A 21,277-nucleotide genomic window follows, 5' to 3' on the forward strand; every position below is an offset into this window, starting at 1 on the left:
TCAACCTTACTACTAATAGAGAAAATGCCAATTAAAGGTAGCAATGAGAATCACTGGTGGTGGAGTGTAAACTTGAACAACTTTGAGAGTGCAGGAGAGAATATGGTTAAGCTGAAGATGGCCATACATTACCACCCAGAAATTTCACTCCTACGCATAGTGCTCCCACCTCGAATGTATAAAAATTGTCACGTTTTTAAGGAAGCCTGGCCCATCTCCATGCTCTATTCCACTATGAAGTATATTCATGTAGCAGCATACTCGACAGAAGTTGAAATGAATAATCCAGAACTATATGTATCCAAGTGGAAAAACATCAAGTGCAGGAGGAGAATACAGGAGGATAATATTCGTGTAAGTTTAAAAACGTGTAAAACAATACTACATGCTCTTGATGGACGCATAAACACAAAGAATAAAAGCATGCATGATGACAAACACGAAGATCAGAATGGGTGCTTCATGTGGGGAAAGGGGAGGAGATTGAATCTTGGGAGAATTCCACCTCCATTAGGTAAATCGGCTAGTAGTAGTCAAACAACTACTGTACTCGGGAGAGACTTGGATTTGCACCAGAACAGGCTTGTCCCAAGTGCCTTGGAGGGGACCTGGGTGAAGGGAGTTGCAGAAGGCTTCATGGAGGAGATGTACCACTAAATATACAGGAGAGCGACAGCATGCCCAGCAGAAGGAACAGGCTATGCCAGTGATGGGCAACCTTTTGAGCTTGGTGTGTCAAACTTTGCCAAAAAACTGAGCATAACTCGGGTAGTGTGTCACTTTGAGGAAAAAACTAACTCCAAGACTCTAGTCGCAAATGTTTCATCCTCAGGAGCAGCAAATGTTTCATCCTCGGCATGCGGCCGCGTGTCATCAGAAATGGCTACGCGTGTCAGTGCTGACCCGCGTGTCATAGGTTCGCCATCACTGGGCTATGCAAAGGCGCAGAGGTGCAGGGGTACATGCATGGCGGAGCTGTTGAACGGGTCATACTGGGAAGGACCTTGGTTTCCCAGGTGTGAAATGTGTATATATATTGGAACTTCCCTGTGGACTTCCATGATGTCTGGGTGAACTTAAGGTATAGAAGGGGCCAGGGTGGGGGTCCCTCTCTTTCCTCCCTCTGGCTGACTCCCATGGGAGCTGTGCCCTGTGTCTTCCCCATTCCAGGCTGGCTGGCGGCTCGGCCCGCTGGAAGTAAAACAGAAGTGGCTTTTCCCAGCTTCCTGCAGCTTCTTCTTTCTGCTCTCGGTGCTCATGACCGGCTGCTTCCTGTGGCAGTACTACCTCCCCAAGCTGAAGACTGGTGAGAGCAGAGACATCCTCGAGCTTCTCCCGCCCCGTGGGTCCTTGGGGGCTCTGAGCTGCCACTCCTGATCCGAGGGCACTGTAAGATTTAGACTCAGAAGCTCTGGCCTCTAACTGTGCATCTTGGGGCCAAACATATGACCTCTCCGTGCCTTGATGCCTTTGTGTATAAAATGAGGATCCTAATGCCAACCCCAAACTTGCTGGCTTCAAACAAAGTGATTCATTCTTTCTATTGGTCTGTGGGCTGGCTGGCAGTTCTGCTGCTGGTCTAATCTGAGCTCTCTCTCCAATGCAGTGGGAGAGCTGGATCTCTCCCTCCATGTGGATTCTCCCTCTCAAGACCGCTATCCCAGGCTTGTCCAGGAGGGGGCAGTATTCCCAGGGAGCAAAGGCGCATTAAGGCCTAATTTTTGGGAAGGCCCAGGATCCATGATCAAGTCCACCTCATTCTTTTGGCCAAAGCAAGTCACAAAGCCAAAATTAGGGTCTCGAGTTGGGAGGCGCTAAAAGAATTTATGGCCAGAGTGAACCTTCAGTCTCCTCTCGGTTCTGGGCAGTCTCAGGAAGGACTCGGAAAGGGTGCAGCTCGTACCCTCACCGCTCCTCACGGCTCTTCAGGGGACGAGGGGAGGTCTGGGGGCCGTTGGGATGCTCTCCCAGACGGAGTCCTGCCCTGCCAAGGCCCACACCCTCTTCCCCGAGGTTCCAAGGAAGCCATACAGCCAGACCAAAGCAGGACGAGACATGAGTCCCCCATGCCCGGGCGCGTGGCTCTGGTGACAGACTGAGTTCTCCCTGTGGTTTAGGCCTGACGCCGAAGTGGAGCCCCAAGTCCACTTCCCCACCCAAACACATAATCAGAACCGGGAAAGAGAGACAGACAGCACATGGCTCAGCCTGCCCCGAGGAGATGGAACCTGCCTAAGTCTGCTGATCACACGGAGGGAGGGAGGTGGGCGTGCAAGAGAGAAGGGCTGCCACCGGGAACTGTGGCCTCATGGGTATCTTGAAGGCCAAGCTGCAGGTGGCGTGCGTGGAACTGTCCCCTCTCCGCCAGGCACACTCTGCTCTTTGCTCCTTGACACCCAGGGCTGGTCTCTGCACCCTGATACTCCCGGTGAGGCTGTTGCCAGCTGGGAGGGTTGGCCCCAAGGCATGGCTCTGGCCTTTGCTGCCACCTCCCCATCTCTTCTAGGATGCCCGCTAGACTCCTATCCTGATCGCTATTTCCTTCTCACCGTGTGATATTCCCGGCAGGTTCCTTGGGACCAGAAGCGCCCTCTGCCCCCGTGAGGATGTGCCCCCAGCACCCTGAGCCTGTGCCCCTGGCACACCCTCTCCCCGTGTTGAAGGAGGCCCTGGAAAAGGTCAGTGATGACCCAGGAGGGTGTGTGCCAGGCCTGAGTGATAAAGGGGAAGGTCACTCTCTGCACTGGACGTGGCATTCATTCATCATGTAATTTTTGAGCACTGCCTCTGAGCTAGACACCAGGGACATGGCAGAAAGAAGATACTGTCCTGTTCCTAAGAAGCTACCAGTCTGGGAATGAAGGAACAGTCAAGATAATAAACATTGATAACACAGGGTAAGAGTGAGGACAGGGAAAGTTTAGGGGACTATGGCGGGGGGTACAAAGGAACTGACTTAGAATTTTAGTGATTAGTCTATGTGTGCCATGAGATAAAAAAGGTTGACACTCACTACCCTAGAAAACCTCCAGTTGGCCTAGGCTGACCCCCTAGTGCTGGAGAATTCACTATTTCTAGAAGGCCCCTAAGTTCTCTTTTGAACATTTATTGAAAATGCCTCATTCTTTGCACTGACAAAGTGTAATGATGATGACAACAGCTAACGTATACTGGACATTTAGAATGTGCCAGGCACAGTATAAAGTGATTTTCATACATTGTCTCATTTAATCCTCACAATAAGTCAGTGCTAATTTCTCCCCATTTTACAGATGAGAAAACTGAGTCTATGAGAGATGAAAGTGACTAATGATTCCTGGAATCAGAGTTAGAATCCCATGCTAAGTCCAGATGTGAACAGTAGGAGAACCCAGCTGATGGACATGTGAATAATAAAGGAGCTTGGTGGGGGAGGGGAGGGAGGTTGTGCTCCAGGTAGAGGGAACAGCATGTGCCAAGACCCAGAGTCAGCAGAGTAAGTACACAGCACATACAAAGTACTATGAGGCAATTCAGTCTGGTGGGGCCATAGGTGGAGGGAGAAAGATGAGATTGGAGAGCCCGTATCACAGAGGCCACTGCAAAATAATTAAAACAAAACACCCCCCACAATATAACTGTTACCACTGAGGATGGCCTAACAGTAGAGGGGGCTGTCAGCTGGCTCTAGTCTGTGCCAGTCAGACCCCACCCATTTGGGTCACTCACCTCAGGAGGCATGCAGACAAATGAAACGCGATCAGAGAGGTAAGAGCAGCAGCGTGGTGGCGGGATTTGAAACTGTCATCCGAGGAACAGCTGAAGGGAAGGAGGCAGATGATTCCACGGGAGAGAAGATGCAGGCCAGTGCAGAGAGGCACACTCCCTGTCGGCAAACACGTGGAAGGCTTTTGTGAAGGAGAGGGAACAGAAGGGTGCCATGTGGCTCTCGGGGTGGGGGGTCATGGTAATTAATGAAAAAGCAACCATGAACACCATGGCTGCCGTGTAGTGAGCACTTAGTATGTGCTAAACTCTTTATCAGAATACCTTGTGAATCACTATCAATAGGGGAGGAAACGGATTTAGAGACGCAAAGCTAGGGCAGGGGGGGAAGCTACAGGTAGACAGAGCTCAACTCAGGATTTGCAAAATCACTCAGCAAGGCGGTTAATTAAGAGCAGGGGCTGGACTTAGCATGGGATTCTGACTCTGATTCCAGGAACCATTAGTCACTTTCATCTCTCATAGACTCAGTTTTCTCATCTGTAAAATGGGGAGAAACTAGCACGGACTTACTGTGAGGAATAAATGAGACCATGTATGGAAATCACTTTATACTGTGCCTGGCACATTCTAAATGTCCAGTATACGTTAGCTGTTGTCATCATCATTACACTTCGTCAGTGCAAAGAATGAGGCATTTTCAATAAATGTTCAAAAGAGAACTTAGGGGCCTTCTAGAAATAGTGAATTCTCCAGCACTAGGGGGTCAGACTAGGCCAACTGGAGGTTTTCTAGGGTAGTGAGTGTCAACCTTTTTTATCTCATGGCACACATAAACTAATCACTGAAATTCTGTGGCATACTGAAAACAAGTTTGTTTTTATTTTTTGCCTGACCAAAAAAAAAAAAAAAAAATAGGTATAACTTTTGAGTCATTCACACCGCATGACTATTGTTGTATTGGCTGTTGTCATTTTTTTTTATTTGATAATCTAAGGGAAAAGAGGTCAGCGTCCCTGACTAATCAGATATTGCATATTTCATTTTTTGGAGATATTGCATATTTTTAAAATTCTTGTGGCGCATGGGCTGAAAAATCACTGTTCTAGGGCATAAGACAAGGGTTTGACTAGATCAATAGTTTTGTCCCCTCCCTCCCTTTACGTTTTGCCAAGGCAATGTTTCTTTGAACAAAAATCTCATGAGGAATCCCCACATATAAAACAGATTCTAGGGGAGCTGCTCTGATTGCAGCCAGAGTGGGGGCCCATGGTATGAGAGCCCAAAGTCTGCAGGCTCACTGGGCTCCCCTCCAGCAACGGGGGCGGGGGAGGGGGAGAGGGAAGGGGAGCCAGGAAAGGCGACCTGTGTGCAGCGTGTGGTGTGGGCATGGGCAGGGTGTGCCGATGACAAGGGGGGGGGGGTGTCTCTGCACCCACGTTCTGAGCCTCCCGCGCTTCTCCTGCAAGGTGGAGAGGATCCTGCACCAGGCACTGTCTGCCCCGGGGCTGGCGGCCATGTCTGCAGTTGTCATCCACAATGACACCGTGCTCTGGACTGGGAACTTCGGGAAGAAGAATGGCTCCGACCCAGCTTCTGGCCCCCCCAATGAGTACACCATGTACCGGTCAGCCGGGTGACCTGCAGGGTCCTGTGGAGGGATGAGGGGTGGGAGAACAGGGAGGACCTAGGAGGTAGGGGAACTCAAGAGAATCATGACTGGGGTTTCCAAGCCCCTTATTAAGTCTTGACAGTTTTATAGATGAAGAGACTGAGGTCCAGAGAGGACCAGTGAGTGCCCAACATCACACCATAGAGGTAACAGGTCAGGAAGGAATCGCTTCTGGAGAGCCCTTAGCCCCAAACCTCCCTAACACCAAGAGGTTCCCTTGTGTCCCCTCCCTCCCTCCCTCACGTCCATGTGCCACAATGGAACCATAACCAGGTCCTGGGCTCTTGGCCCCGGTCCCTGTCAATCAGCAGCAGTAGCTCAGATGGAAGTTCCTGGGACATCCTGCTGCACACATCCCCTCCTAGGCGCTGCCTGCAGGATCCTTAAAGCTTACAATGCAAAGTGAACACATCTGCTCCCAGAGATACTGTGAGGACTGTAGGAGTTCCATTCACATTGCACCTGCTACGGGCCAAGTATGGGGACAACAATTATACTTTGTCACTTACTGAGCACTTACTACCCCCAGGTATCTTGCCAAACACTTTACGAGCATGTTCTTGTTCAATCCTCTCTACAACCTGTGAAACGGACAAGGAAGCCGAATCTCAGAAAGTCTAGTACTTGCCCAAGACCACTTAGCCAGTGAGAGGCAGAGGTAGGACCCAACCAGGTCTGTCCACAGTGGGAAGGGCCTGGGGGAAGGCCTGCCATTGGGCAGATGCTCAGGACTGTCCATCCGGCCCAGCCCTACTGCCTCTGGTATATTCTCAAGCATCCCAAAGCCAGTTGTACAGAGGCTGGTGGATTTTCATCTGAGACATTCAATAAAGCGGATTCAGTGCTTTCCTAGAATACTAGAAAGTTGGAAGCCGGGGTGCAGGGTAGAGATGGGTTGTGGGGCCAGGAGTATGCTCTCCGCACCCTTGTGTCCCCAACATTGTCTAGGATCTCCAGTGTCTCCAAGATCTTTCCAGTCCTCATGCTGTACCGCCTGTGGGAGGAGGGTATCGTAGCCTCTCTGGATGACCCTCTGGAGCGCTATGCCAGCTCCTTCACTATTAACAACCCGCTGGGCATGGCAGCAGCCCCCAAACAACAGAGCCTGATGGATGGGCTGGAGGAGGTGGGCCCAGCCCCAAGGCCTTCGCCCGTCACCCTCCGAAGGATGGCCAGCCAGCTCTCAGGTGAATGGTTTTGCACTTACCTTGCTTAGCCCCAAATAATTCAGGTGGGGGGAACGGAGGAGCGGATTCTCATCCCGTCGGGCTGAGCCCACTCTCTGCTGTTTCCTGAACTGGCCAAAGTCTCCCCATTCTCACTCCTCTCCAGCCACACTGGCTGTGCCATGCTATTCCTCAAACATCCTAAGACCTTCCTGCCTCAGGGCCTTTGCACTTGCTGTTCCCTCTGCCCGAAACATTCTTACAGAAAAGAATGGCTCTCTCTCTCTCTCACCTTCTCCAGGTCTCACCTGCTCAAGGATCACTGCTGCAAGGCCTTCATCTGACCCAATTACTTTCTCTGTAGCATGAATATGTATTTGCTTGTTGTCTGGCCCCTCCACTAACTCCACATAGGCAGGGACTTTGTTCATTACCGATTCCCCAGGACCCAGAACAGTTGTTGGCACAAAACAGAAGCTGGAAATCCATTATTGAATGGATGGATGGAGAGAACCCAAACCCTGTGGTTCTTCCAATAGTTGTCACAGCTAATAAACAGAAAAGTCCAAATGGTTAGAAAAGTCCAAAGCTGCCCTAACCGGTTTGGCTCAATGGATAGAGCGTCGGCCTGAGGACTGAAGGGTCCCAGGTTCGACTCCAGTCAAGGGCATGTACCTTGGTTGCAGGCACATCCCTAGTAGGGGGTGTGCAGGAGGTGGCTGATCGATGTTTCTCTCTCACCGATGTTTCTAACTCTCTATCCCTCTCCCTTCCTCTCTGTAAAAAATCAATAAAATATATTTAAAAAGAAAAGAAAAGTCCAAAGCTGTTTGGCCACTGACCTCAAGGATTTTATGGAATCAAACTGCTATCTATAGTTGATGATAATTATTTTTTGAGCAGTTGCTATGACCAGACACTATGCTAAGCATTTTATTTTATTGAATCCTCACATCATCCCTATGATAGAGGAATTATGTCCCTCACATTGCAGGTGAGGGGACTGGGGCTTGAGAGGTTAAGTGGCTTTCCCACTAAAACACAGGCAGGATGAGAGTCCATGCTGGACTATTTTTGTTTTTCAGGTGATTTTGTTGTTTGTTATCTTTCAACCCATGGAAGGTGGGGAGGGGGGCAGTGCACCCAAGGACCCCCCATCCACCCTCAGCTAGCCCAGCAGGTCTGACCATTGCTCCTCCCCAGGGCTGCCCCGAAGGCTGCGATCCACTTCGCTGCTGTGGAGGGGCAGCACCCAGGAGGCCCTGAGCCTGCTCAAGGATGATGTGCTGGTAGCGGACCCGGGAACCAGGTGAGGAGTGTGCCTTGATGCTCTGCCAAAGTTAGGAACCTCCTCAGGATTCTCCCCCCATCCCCGCCCCCCCTTGCCCTGACCCCGGAGAGAGACTGCATCCTCTCGTTCTGGGTGGTCAGAACCTGAAGAGACCTCGGGGTCACTGAATACAACCCCTATTCCACAGCTGGAAAGACTGAGGCCCAGAGAGGGGTGTTACAGCAAGGCAGGTGCTGTTTGAACCTTGAGTTCTTTCCACTCATCAACTCAACATTGATTGAGCACCTACTCTGTGCCCGGAATGTGCTAAACTGACATACAGAAGCAAACAAATTTACTAGAAACCAGGTTCTTCCTCATGGAGTTTGCATTCTTGTGAGTCAACAGTGAGCATTCTTATCAGTGAACAGATAAACAAGATAAATAGAGATTTTGTCAAGTGCCATCATGGAAATAAATGGGATGCTGATGGGAGTGGATAGCTGGGGTGGCCACCGAACAGAGAAGCCCAGCTCAGGGAGCGAGGGGCTGGACAGAGGACAGCTGGCACTCCCCGCCTCAGAGGCACCCTTCCAGGCCTGTTGGCCTTTTTTGGAAAAAGATGCCCTGTCTGTCTCTCCAATTGCTGAACCTCAGGCCCCACTTCCCCGAGGAAGAAAGGACCCAGGTGATGCTCAGGCATCGGAGTGCTGGAGTCCTCCTTTCAGCTGTGCCACTAACTTGCCCTGAGGCCGTGGAGGAGTCACTTAGCCCCTTGGAACCTCACCTTCCTCATCTGTAGAAGAGGGAAGTCAGGCCCCAGCCCGTTAGCTCCGTTGGAGTGTTGTCCTGTACACCAAAAGGTGGCAGGTTCGATCCCCGGTCAGGGCACACACCCAGGTTGTTCAGTCCCGGTCAGGATGCATATGGAAGGCAACGGATCGATGTTTCTCACATTGATGTTTCTCTTTTTCTCACTCTCCCCCTTCTTCTCTCTAAAATCAATAAAAAACAAAAAATTAAGGGAGGTTGGGCTAGAGTTCAGGAATGTCTAAAAGGATTTGTGGATTTTCATCTGTCTGTGCCTTTTTGAAATTGCAAAAAGGGAAAGAAGAGAGACCTCTCACCAACTGCTGGTGTCTGCCATAGTTGGGAGAAGGGAAGGGAAATCCTGACCCGTTTCTTATCCTTGAACCACATGATCGCTATAATTCCACCTCCCCCCAACAGTCTAAGGCTCTAGTTTTCTGTTTGCTAAAGTAAATCATACTAAAATGTAAAGGACCAATAAGATTTGCTTTACCACTTGCCCAGCCCAGCTCTCCTCCTACCTGCTGTGTGACCCTGGACAAGTCCCTGCCCCTCTCTGGGCCGTCCTTCCTCTTCCCAGATGTAGAATTAGTGATCTGTAGTCTCTGATGGGTCTGACCATCTGGGATGCAGTGAAGCAGGTTCCTTCCCTGACCGATCCAGTCCTATGAAACTCGGGTGGCATTTCAGACAGTCTGCGCAGGTCGGAAGGGGCTGCTACTTAAGGCCTGGAAATGTTCATCCTGGGCTGCACCCCGGTTTCCACACCTCCCGTTCCAGGTGCCACTACAGCACCCTGGCCTTCTCGCTTCTGGCGCACGTCCTGGCAGCCCACACGGCTCAGGGTGACTACCAGCGCTGGATCTCCGAGAACGTGCTGGAGCCGCTGGGGATGGCAGACACGGGCTTCGACCTCACCCCTCCGGTGCGCGCCCGCTTGGCGGCTGGCTTCTACGGCAGCGGCCGGCCGGCCCCGCTCTACGACCTGGGCTGGTACCGCCCGTCGGGCCAGATGTACTCCACCGCCGCCGACCTGGCCAAGCTGGCCATGGCGCTCCTGGGCGGCGGGCCCCGGCGGCTCCTGCGGCCCGACGCGGCCAAGACGCTGCTGGCGCCGCTGCTGGCCTGCCCCGGCGCCTACTTCGCCAACGAGACCGGCACCCCTTGGGAGTTCCACGCGCAGCGGGGCTACCGCGTGGCGCGCAAGGACGGCGACTTGGACGGCTACGCGGCCACCTTCTCCCTGGTGCCGCCGCTGCAGCTGGGCCTCGTGCTGCTGCTGGCCGGGCCGCGGCCCCCCGGGCCCGACCTGGCGGCGCGGGCCTACGACGTGCTCCTGCCGGCCCTGGAGCGCGCCCTGCGGGAGGCCGAGCGCAGCCCCGCCCCGCCCCCCAGCGCGCGCCCGTTCGCCGGCTACTTCACCTTCGCCAACCGGACCTTCTACGAGGTGCGCGCCGGGCCGGCGGGCGAGCTGCGCCTGCGCCAGTTCGGGCCCCGCGCGGAGGCGCTGGTGCCCCCCGCGTTCCGGACGCTGGCGCTGCGCCACCTGCGCGGCCGCGTCTTCCAGCTGCACGTGGCCCGCGAGTTCCCGTGCGCGCTGCCGCTCGGCGACGCCTGGCTCTCGCTCGAGGCCCAGCACGGGCAGCTCGTCCACTTCTACCCCCTGGACCGCCACGGGCTGTCCCCGGGCTTCGACGTCCCCGGTCTGAACACGTACCGGGTGCTGCGGCTGCCGCGCAAGCCCGTCCTCAAGGCCTAGTGACCCGAGGCCGGAGCCTCCCCGCCTCGCCCTCCAGCGGAGCCCAGGGAGCTGACAAAGCGGGGTTAGCGCCCCGCTGCTCGGAGTGTGGTCCCCGGACCACAGCCGGGTTCCGAACTATTCCTTATCGACGGGAGAGGAAGAGCCAAGTACAGAAACTTAGAATAAAGCATTTACATACTTTTAACTGCACGCTGACAAAGTACGTTACTTTTGTGTCTGTTGAATCTATGACAAAATATGGGCTTGTGTTTTGTCTTAAAAAAAATCAACCTGCGTTACAATTTACATAAAATGAAATGCACACATTATCAGGGTATATATATAGTTTGGTGATTTTTACAAGTATGTATACCCACCACCACCATCAAGATATAGAACATTCCGCCCTAACCGGTTTGGCTCAGTGGATAGAGCGTCAGCCTGCGGACTCAAGGGTCCCGGGTTCGATTCCAGACAAGGGCATGTACCTTGGTTGCAGGCACATACCCAGTGGGGAGTGTGCAGGGGGCAGCTGATTGATGTTTCTATCTCTATCCCTCTCCCTTCCACTCCTTTCCTCTGTAAAAAAAAAAAAAAAAAATCAATAAAAAAATATATTTAAAAAAAAGATATAGAACATTCCCATTGCCCTCCAAACGTCCTTCCTACTCTTTGCAGTCAGTCCTCTCCCCTGTATCCAGCTCCAGGCAACCACTGATCTTTCTGTCACTCTAGATTAGTTTTGCCTGTTACAGAATTTCATATGAATGGGATCAGACAGTGTAGTCCTTTGTGTCTGTTTGCTTTTGCTCAGCATGATGTTTGGAGGTTCATGCGTGTCTTTGTGTGCATCAGTAGTTTGTTCCTTTTGATTGCGGAGTAGTAGTAGTCCATTCAAGGGATATATCCCAATTTGTTTATCCATTCACCTGTGGATGGACGTTTGGGTTGTTCCCATTGTGGCTGTTAATAAAAACAGCATTCCTAACAAACAAACAAACAAACAAACAAAGCATTCCTGTATAACTCTGTAAATACATGCTTCCATTTCTCTTGGTTAACTATCAAGGTGTGTTTGCCATGCAGTTTTCCAAAGCTCTTGTACCATTTTACGTTTCCAGCAGCAACATGTGACGGTTCTCTTGCTTCACATCTTTGCAAAATTTTAGCCATACTAATGTTTGCGAAGTTCTGTCCCCGCACATGCATAACCTCCCTCGTTATCACTATTTCCCACTAGAATGGTGTATTTGTTACAACTGATGAAGCTACATCGACATATCATTATCACCCAAAGTTCACCGTTTACATTAGGGTTCACTCTGTGGGTTTGGTCAAATGTATAATGACATGAGTCTGCCATTATAGTATCATACGGAGTATTTTCACTGCCCTAAAAGTCCTTTATGCTTTGCCTATTCGTCCCTCCCTCCCTCCTTAACTCTGGCAACCTCTGATCTTTTCACTGCTTCCATAGTTTTGCCTTTTCCAGAATGTCATGGAGTTGGAATCACACAGTAGGTAGCCTTTTCCGATTGGCCTCTCTCACTGAGTAATATGCATGTACATTTCCTCCACGTCTTTTATGGCTGGATAGCTCATTTCTTTTTAGCACTGAGTAGTATTCCATTGTCTGGATGGATCATAGTTTATTTATCTGTTCACCTTCAAAGGACATCTTGGTTGCTTCCAAGTTTTAGCAATTATGAATAAAGCTGCTATAAACATCCATGTGCATGTTTTTTGTCGACATGAGTTTTTAACTTCTTTGGGTAAATACCAAGGAGCACAGTTGCTGGGTTGTATTGTACGAGTGTGCTTAGTTTTGTTAGAAAACGCCAAACTGTCCCTCCAGAGTGCTGTATCAGTTTGTGTTTCCATCAGCAACCAATGAGAAGTTCCTGTAGCTCCACATCCTCTCCAGCACTTGGTGTTGTCAATGTTCCCGATTTTGGCCTTTTCCCTGATAACCTATGAGGGGAAGCACTTTTCATACGCTTACTTTCGATCTGTATATCTTCTTTGGTGGGATATCTGTTAAGGTCTTTGGCCCATCTTTTAATTAGGTTGTTTGTTTTCTGATTGTTGAGTGTTAAGACTTCTTGGTATATTTTGGATAGCAGTCCTTTATTAGATGTGTCTTTCGCAAATATTTCCCTCAGTCTGTGGCTTTTCTTCTCATTCTCTTGACATTGTCTTTTGCAGAGTAGAAGTTTTAAATTTTAATGAAGTCTAGCTTATCAATTATTTCCTTCACGGATTGTGTTTTTGGTGTTGTATCTAAAAAGTGATCACCATATCCGAGGTCATCTAGGTTTTCTCCTAAGTTATCTTCTCGGTGTTTTATACTTTTATGTTGTACATTTAGGTCTGTATGCAATTTGAGTTAATCTTTGTGAAGGGTGTCTAGGTTTATTGTTTTGCGTGTGACTTTCGTTTGTTCCAGCACTATTTGTTAAAAAGACTATCTTTGCTGAAACCGGTTTGGCTCAGTGGATAGAGCGTCGGCCTGTGGACTCAAGGGTCCCAGGTTCGATTCCGGTCAAGGGCATGTACCTTGGTTGCAGGCACATCCCCAGTAGGGGGTGTGCAGGAGGCAGCTGATCAATGTCTCTCTCTCATCGATGTTTCTAACTCTATCCCTCTCTCTTCCTCTCTGTAAAAAATCAATAAAATATATTAAAAAAAGGACTATCTTTGTTCCATTGTTTTGCCTTTGCTTCTTTGTCAAAGATCAATTGACTATACATATTTTTAGACATGTTTAAGGCTCTGTGCTATCCTGAAGTAAAGAAACCTAATCAACTTGCCCAAGTCCAAAATTTGCCTGATGTATTTTACGATGAACTGTCCTCGAATGCCCCCTTCTTCTCCTTCTCCTTCTCCTTCTCCTTCTCCTTCTCCTTCTCCTTCTCCTTCTCCTTCTCCTTCTCCTTCTCCTTCTCCTTCTCCTTCTCCTTCTCCTTCTCCTTCTCCTTCTCCTTCTAGCAGAACTTGAACTGACATTTATTGGACAAACAGTTATTGAGATCCTATCGTAGGTCAGGCATTGTCCTACTTATGGAGAACACAGCTGAGTGTATGGCAGATATGGGCCCTGCTCTTTCCCAGCAAAATCCGGAGAGTTTATGTTGTGCATGCCAAGCACTTGCCATGCTTCATGCCATTTAATCCTCGCCTGTGCTCTAGGTAGGACTTAGATGGTATTGCCCCATTTTACAGACATGAAAATGAGGCTTGCAGCAATTATGTGACATCTCCACAGAAACTGAGCCAACAGGGTTAAATGACAGGTTGGTATTCAAACCCTAGGACCTCTGACAGCCGAGCTCAAACTCTTAAACATGAATATGTGTTCTTAGAACACTTGGGAGTTACTGCTCCAATTCAATGCTCCTCCCAGCCAAGGCCAAATCCCCACCCCACCCCAGCCCTAACCCAACCCCAACTCCAACCCCAACCCCAACCCCAACCTCAGCCCCCTAGCCCTGGCTTCGTCCTTAGTCCTGGAAAACTCCTAGTCATGCTTCACAACCCTGCTGAGGACCTCTAGGAGCCCCATTTGTTCCCTGGGGAACCTCAGCAAAAATACCAACCAAAACAAACGAACGAAAGAAGCCTCGTGAGTCCAAGTGATAGTTTTTACAATTCACATTTATTTTGGAAAAAAAAAAAAAGGTTCGGCTAAAAATACTCCTACAAAGGCATTGGAGCAACAGGGTCAGGGGCGCATGGACACAGCTGGTGAGGTTTCCTTGGTCACAGCAGTGGGGGTCCAGGTCTGACCCACGGCCATCAGAACCCCCGACCGCATCACTTCCCGACCCCCCAACATTATCAGGAGAATCATGTTTATGACCAGAAGAAACAGGGTTCTCTGAAACCCTGCCAGACCGCCCCAGTTGAGAGTTCTGGCCTGAAGGCCCAGGCTGGAACTAACACCTGGGGCGGTAGGGGCGGGGGTGGGGGGGTAGGGCGTGGGGAGTCCAGGACAGCGGCTCAGACAGTGGCTCTGGGAGGTTAGGATGTCCAAGTGCCCCCAAACAGAGTGCCCCCCGGAGATCTGGGATTTGACTGGCAAGGGCCTGACGGTGGAGTGGGGCTGAGTGGGGATCACTGGTAGCAGCATAGCATAGTGATTGGGAGGCAGATGCTGGGGTCAGAGACCACTGGTCGACTTTGTGACCTGGGAAAGCCCCATGCGGGTCTCTGAGTTCCCTGGTCTGTGGAGCAGGAATAATCGTACCTGCCTCGCGGAGCTGTGTGAGGATTAAGCGAGACACGGTGTATAAAAAGGTAAGCATGGCCTCTGGCACATTGTTGGCACTCAAGAAATAGCAGCTGTGATTAGGATTTGGGGCTGAGCCTGACCAACCAGTAATTGCTCTTCTCTGTACTCCAAAGAGGCTGGCTGTGAGTGAGGTTCCTGCCAGGCCTACCCTGGGCCTGCCTCAGTGGCGCCACCTCGTGACCCCTGCCCACCAGAGCCCCTGTCCATGGAAGGGAAAGCAGACAGACTGATTACTGAGCTACGAGCAGTCCAGAGGCACCTCCACGGTCTGGCCTCCCAGATCCCATAGGCCAGTGGTTGGCAAACTGCGGCTTGAGAGCCACATGCGGCTCTTTGGCCCCTTGAGCGTGGCTCTTCCACAAAATACCACGGCCTGGGCGAGTCTATTCTGAAGAAGTGGCATTAGAAGAAGTTTAAGTTTAAAAAATTTGGCTCTCCAAAGAAATTTCAATCGTTGTACTGCTGATATTTGGCTCTGCTGACTAATGAGTTTGCCGACCACTGCCATAGGCAATAGCCTCCACTAGAAAGGGTCACAGGGTCCTTGGAACGGGGCAGGGACTGTATGGCCATGACGCTGTAACCCGAGTGGCTCTGGGGTTTGCAGCACGACCCTGGGGTTTCCCAGCGCTAAAAAACAAACAACAAACAAACCAACAAACAAACTGGCTCTGCACAGGAAGGTGGTGTACCTGGGGAAGACGCTTCAGCAAATCCCTGGCCCTGCAGCCTCCTCTTTGGGGGAGGGGTGGGAGTTCCACCCCAGATGAGTCCCTCCCCAAACCTAACTAGTGGGGCCCCCACTTGGCCCCTGAGCTGAGCTGTCCAGCCCACCAGCCAGTGGGCACGGCGGTCTGCATGGGGCCTTGCTCAGCTGGGGCAGCCAGATGTGGGCAGGTCTGCTCCTCTCCCAGGGAGAGAAACCCAGCCTCACAGGAAGGGTCTTGGCCCCTGTCAAGGCGCACCTCAGATTCAGACTCAAAGGGGGAGCTGTTGTATTTGTTTTGACCTGCCCCCACCCTCCCTCACCATCTCTCTCTCTCTTCTCATTCTTGCTCTTTCTTTGTGCTTTGTCCCTGCCACGGTCCTCAGGTTTGGGGACCAGAGATGAACAAATGGGACTTGAAGTCTCAAGAATTAGCAGCATAGAACCATATGGTGATGGAATGTTAAAAACATGGAATCCTCCCACTGGGATCTTAGAATCGGGGGCTTTTGCCATCTTGGAATCTTTGACCCATGGAATGTTAGAACTGCACTCTCTGCAGGAACCCAGAGTGTATGTGGTCCTGGCTCTGACCTCCTCCCTCCCCTCTCCCTTTCCCCTCCTCCAACATGGCTGTTAGACCTGAGTAGAGACAAGGACCTTCTCTCCCTCACCCTCCTCCAGGGAAAGCCGTGTGTCTTAGTCTGGGAAGCAGGGGGTTGGTGGTGGTGGGAAGAGGGGCGCATGAAGCTCCGGGTCCAGCTGGCAGCCCCATTCTGCCTTTGCCTGGCCCACCTGGCCAGGTGTTGAGTGAACAGCTCTGGACTGTAGCCTTGGGGTTCGTGGGGTGCCCACAGGGTGGCCCTGGGGGAGCTGCCGGGCCCCTCTGCAGTATTAAGTTCTTGCTTTATCTTGCTATATCAGCTTTCCTGAGGCAGCCTCCACGCTGGGAAGCTAAACTCAGACAGACTCAGGGTCTCGGGGGGAGAGGGAGGTCTGTCTAATTTCCCTGAAAGCTTAGCACAGTCTGAACACATTCCTGAGGGTCAGTCCTACCCCCACGTCATGGGTCCTAATCCATGTCTGAGTTGGGGCATCTTATCTGACGATGTCCTGCTTTGTCCTAATCCCTGTCTACACCAGTCCCTCTCTCCGCAGACATCAGGGCACAGGGCGTCGAGGGGAAAGGGAAGAGAGGATTTTAGTCTGGAGGAGTCTCCCAGGAGAGCTTGTTAGAAACAGAGGCCCCTGGGCCTGACCTGGGGGATTCTGACTCGGGGGGTTGGGGAGGAGCCTGTGGGTCTGCAAGCTGAACAAGACCCCGGGTGATTCTGATACAGGTGGGCGATGGCAAACGTTTGGAGAAATCCTGGGAGGTGGGAAAGAGGAGCCCCGAAGGCAGAGGGCCTGGAGGGAATCCTCGGGCAGCACCTGTGGGCATCTGTTTCCTCACCGGGAGAGTGGGGATGGTAACGCCCATAAGGTCCCTGATGTGTGGTAAGTGTTCGGTGATTAATGCAATCCCTGTGGCCTCAACCTCCTGTGACCCGCCTCCAGTGGGGTGTCCCTGAGCTTGCCTGTGTCAGAACAAAGGCCAAGTCACTCTCTGGGACCAACACTCTGACCTTGGTTTCCCTGAAGGGACACTGGCAGCTTCGAGGCCGTTCTCCAAGATGTCTTATGGCAAGACCTATTTCCTGGGAAGCTGGGTCAAGGCCGGCAGGTGGTGTGTGCATGCACAGAGTGGCTCCCCAACTTCCCTCTGGGTTTCCCCAGCATAACACACTGTTGTAAAGGGCAGGACCCCAGCCCCTTCCTGGGTGATCCCACCGGGGCCAGGGCCACCAGGGCAGAGATGGGCATCCTAAGCAGTTGGTATGCCGCCATGCCACCTCCAGCGCACACCAGTGCTCCGCTCTGTCCCCTCAGGGCTCTGCCATGCCCGCCTTCCTGCCTGCCAAGGCCGTCACTGCCACCCACAAGTACTCAGCTCTGGTCAGGGCCTGGGAGCGCTCACAGAGGCCTGGAGGAAATGGGGCATGTATCCTCAAACGAAGCTGAATTAAGAATCCAACCCTGCTGCTCCCAGCAGCTGGAGTGACTCTGTGGATTAAATGCGTCAGTGAGGATGGCTAATGAAAACAGCAGGGCCTGGATTCTCCTGGAATAAGTGAGGGCTTCTCCAGGGGGCTCTTCTTCCCGGGGAGGGGGAAACTGTGGGGCACCCTGCCCCCACCTGATGGCTGACCTGACTCCTCCTGGAACCCGAGGCTCACTCTGCTACTCTTCTGCTCAAGAACCTGCTGTGGCTGGACTGGGTACCATGTGCAAACTGCCTCACCCTCCGAATACATCAACCCCCACTTCCCAGCACTCCCTCTGGCCCAGGCAGACACAACTCCTCATTGTTGGAGCTTTCCGGCCTGTGAATTGTTGGTTACACTCCACCGCCCACCTGGGATGATCTCTCTCTCAACCTCTGTCATGTTCAAGACAGCCTCCTCCATGAAGCCCTCCCTGACAACCCCAGCCCATTTGAGCTTTCCCTTCTCTTACCAGCCAGCATCAGACACCAAGTACTTGATGTCCTCTGATGGAGTGTGTGGAGTGGGCAATGGAAGCAGATAAACACAGCCTTGCTCTGCCCATTCCTGGTTGGGTAATGCTGAGCAAGCTACTTCCCCTCTCTGAGCCTCAGTTTCCCCCCTACCTAGGGGAGAAACTAGTGCCTCCTCCTCACCCGACTCACCCAGTCCAATCCTCTCATTTTACATGTGGAGACTGCGGCTCAGTGACGGGAAGTGACTTGCCCAGATCCACATCTTAAGTGACAAGAGCAAGGCTGCCAGGACGCATTTTCCCTAGCAACCTGCGGCCTCCTGTCCTTTGAATGCATTTGCACTACTTTCCCTTGGCAAGACTCTTCCATCCTTGGGTACCAGTCTTGGAAGTACAGGGGCCCAGGAGAGAGCCAGGAGTGGCCAAGGGCTCAGCACTGGGGGGAGGCGGGGACCAGAGGCCTGGGTCCTTCCTGTGCCTCAGCCAGGCGTGAGGAAGAGCTAGGCAGGGCCAGGGCCAGGGCCAGGGCCCCGGAGCTCCCAGCCTTCTGGAGATGAGCCCCTGATTGCAGAGGGGTGCAAGGCTAGTGACTGCACACAAGGGGGTGGCAGAGAGCTCCCTGAGCGGAGGCAGTGTGGGGACCAACTAGAAAAGATGGGGAAAGCCCAGCTGATGCCATATGGGCAGGAGGCACCACTGGTTAGTAAACAACCACTGCCCGGAGTCCCTTAAGGGTCTGCTGCACTTCCGTCATCTATGCTGATGGGTCCGCCCACGTCTTCCGGTTGATAGATATCCTCCCCCGAGAAGAAGCCTGCTGATGATCAACAACAGCTCATTCTGGGGGCTTCTGAAGCAGCAGGAGCGGAGGCGATGGCACCGCTAGTACCCAGTCTGGCCTGTGAAGATCGGCTTGTCACCCTCTCGGAGCAGCTGGTCCCATTTCCACGGTGCCCTGGCCCGTGTTCACAAGGCAGCTTTTCTCCCCTCAAGTACCAACTGCGCGCAGAGCGGCCGGAAACTCCTCTCACACTGCTGGGCAGGTGGGGCTGGCACTTGGGGCGATGGAGCCAGGAGAGGATTAGTAACCAGGCAGCGGGCAGGCGGCTCAGAGCCGTGTGCCCGGGCCAGCAGCTCGGCCGGCCCCTTCCTGCTGAGGAGCAAGAGGGGGTGGGGGAGCTGCTCCGGCAGCAAGAGGCAGGCACCCTGGATGGTCACAGCGACAGCTGTCTGTCATCCTGAAATGGAGACACCGAGGGTCCGGGGAGCACCCTTACTCTGGAGAAGCAGGCACGAGGTGGCCCAGGACCACTGAGGACGCAGGGCCCTGGAGGGTGGATGGGCAGACACGCTGGCGAGCAGACAGCAGCCTATCGGCTTAACGCAGGAAGCCATCTGACAGGAAGCACCGAGTGCCAGCCCCTGTGGTGGCCCCAGAGCAGTGGGAGTGGGGGGGTGGGCTGGGGAGACAGAGTTAATCTGAAGAGCATCAGGGCAGCTCTCTCCAGAAGGTGACCTTGTGTGCTGGGACAGCTGCCACCCGTGCTGGGCATCTTTGGGGCACAGGGGTGGCCGACTGGGCCAAGACTGGCCAGTTCTAGGGAAACCAGCCAAGACCTTCCCTGTGGCTTACTCTGCTGTTCCCCCCTCCGGGGGGGGGGGAGTGGGCATGCTCCCCTCTAATCCCTTCCTTCCCTTTGCATCTCAGGCTCTGGAGAACAGGTGAGTGACAGACGACAGGCTGGTCCATGCTGGATGCTCTGTCGGACCACTGAGAGGCCTTTAGCTGGCCACCTGTGACCTGGAACTTGCCCACTGGTCAGTCTCCCATGGACGAAGGGAAAGGTCCTGAGATGAGGCCTCCCTGGCCTCCCCGCTTTAGATTCCCTGCCTCCTCCTCCACAAAGAATTCTGAGTTTTTGTGAGTGGAAGCCCATTTGCGCACAGATAAGGTGATCATTCCTGTGGCTTTGACTGGGGGTCCATGAGGACCCCGGGACCCTCGCAGTCCCACTTCACAGCTCACCTAATACCTAGACCCGCTCCTCCTGGCCCGGGTGAGCTGAGTGCACCGCCAACTCCCCGCTCCCGACGCACCCTGCAGAGGCAGCAAGCGCTACTTCCAAGTCACTTCCTCCATCGCCTGTGCTTTTGACAAGCCTGAGCCAGAAAGGCCACAGGGACTTCGGCGTCCTCCCTGTGTTTTCTCAGCCCTGGGCCTTCTCTAACCCTGAGCGAGGAAGAGCATCACGAGTCACTAGACAAGTTCCAAGGGTGCCAGGGTCTCTCGCTCGGAACTTACAGAGAACAGAGGTCTTTTTGTAACTAAAGTGTTTATTTCCATTCAATTCACTAACCGGTTGGTCCGCTCAGGTGCCTGCATTTGCTCACAGGAGGGAGACTGGCCAGACCCCTTGGCTGATGGGTTTTCCCATGGCCAAGACCCTTCAGATCTGGGCCAAGGTCTGGAGGAGGGAAGGGGGTAGGAGAGCAAGACGCTTCCTCCCAGGGAGGGAAGGAGCATGCCTGCACACGTCTCTGAGGGCGATGCTCTGGAAGCTGGGATATCACAGTGAATGATCCGGGTCCGGGCCTGATGCAGCGTGGTTTAGGCTCCCAGAGGCGACACTGGGATCTGGCCATGGGAGGGCAACTCAGGAACCGCCAAGGGGCCTGTTTGCCTGGAAAGCACGGATTATATTGGGGCAGAAGGAGAGTGGACAAGTGGGCAGAGAATTCTGGCGCTGCAGCCTCGGAGCCTACTTCCTGCTCAATCGGTTGCTTTCAAAAACAGTCCCGGGGGAGGGGATGCTCCTTCACCTTGGCCCCCCCCCCCAGCTCTGCCCAAATCTCACTCAGTCTGTGAACGGCCCAGAGAGCCCCGTGGCAGTTGGCTTTGGTGAGGCCTGGCGGCAGGTGGGAACTCTGTTCAGGCGGAGGAGGGAAGGGTGTCAGTGAAAACCATATAAAAATCCACATGTGTGCATATAAAATCTCGCCCTTGGTGTATTGCCTAAGTCATTAAGCTGAAAGCACCTTCTTCCTAGAGAAGGATCAAGTCCTCAAAAGGTAGGAAATGTCAAAGTGTCACTTCATTGTCATTAAAAAAAAACAACAACCAACCAACAAACAAACCCCTAAACCAAATTCACCCCTGACCAAAATATCCCCCCCCCCCAGTCCACGAACCGCTGTAAACAAACCCAGACGCAGGCACAACCGTCCTCAGTGGCAGTTGTAGCTGATGGTAGTTGCGGCAGCACCAGTCCTCCACGTGGGGGCTGTCGGGAGTGGGCGCCCAGTGGGCCGGGCGGCCGGCTGTGCACGTGATAATGGACGTGGAGCTGCAGACCCGGG

At 52.8% G+C, this 21,277-nt stretch overlaps 1 protein-coding gene across 1 annotated transcript; it reads left to right on the forward strand.

The window, feature by feature from the left end:
* Positions 1–234: 234 nt before the first annotated feature.
* LACTBL1 (lactamase beta like 1) lies at positions 235–10,382 on the forward strand (the record flags this gene model as incomplete). The annotated part of the gene is made up of 7 exons (XM_079777871.1): positions 235–354; positions 1,171–1,306; positions 2,569–2,678; positions 5,175–5,332; positions 6,326–6,564; positions 7,747–7,852; positions 9,404–10,382. 7 exons carry the CDS (start codon positions 235–237, stop codon positions 10,380–10,382), a joined length of 1,848 nt encoding a protein of 615 aa, XP_079633997.1.
* Between the last annotated feature and the right edge of the window lie 10,895 nt (positions 10,383–21,277).

The sequence above is a fragment of the Cnephaeus nilssonii genome (assembly GCF_951640355.1).
Source record: "Cnephaeus nilssonii genome assembly, chromosome: 7".
Taxonomy (NCBI): domain Eukaryota; kingdom Metazoa; phylum Chordata; class Mammalia; order Chiroptera; family Vespertilionidae; genus Cnephaeus; species Cnephaeus nilssonii.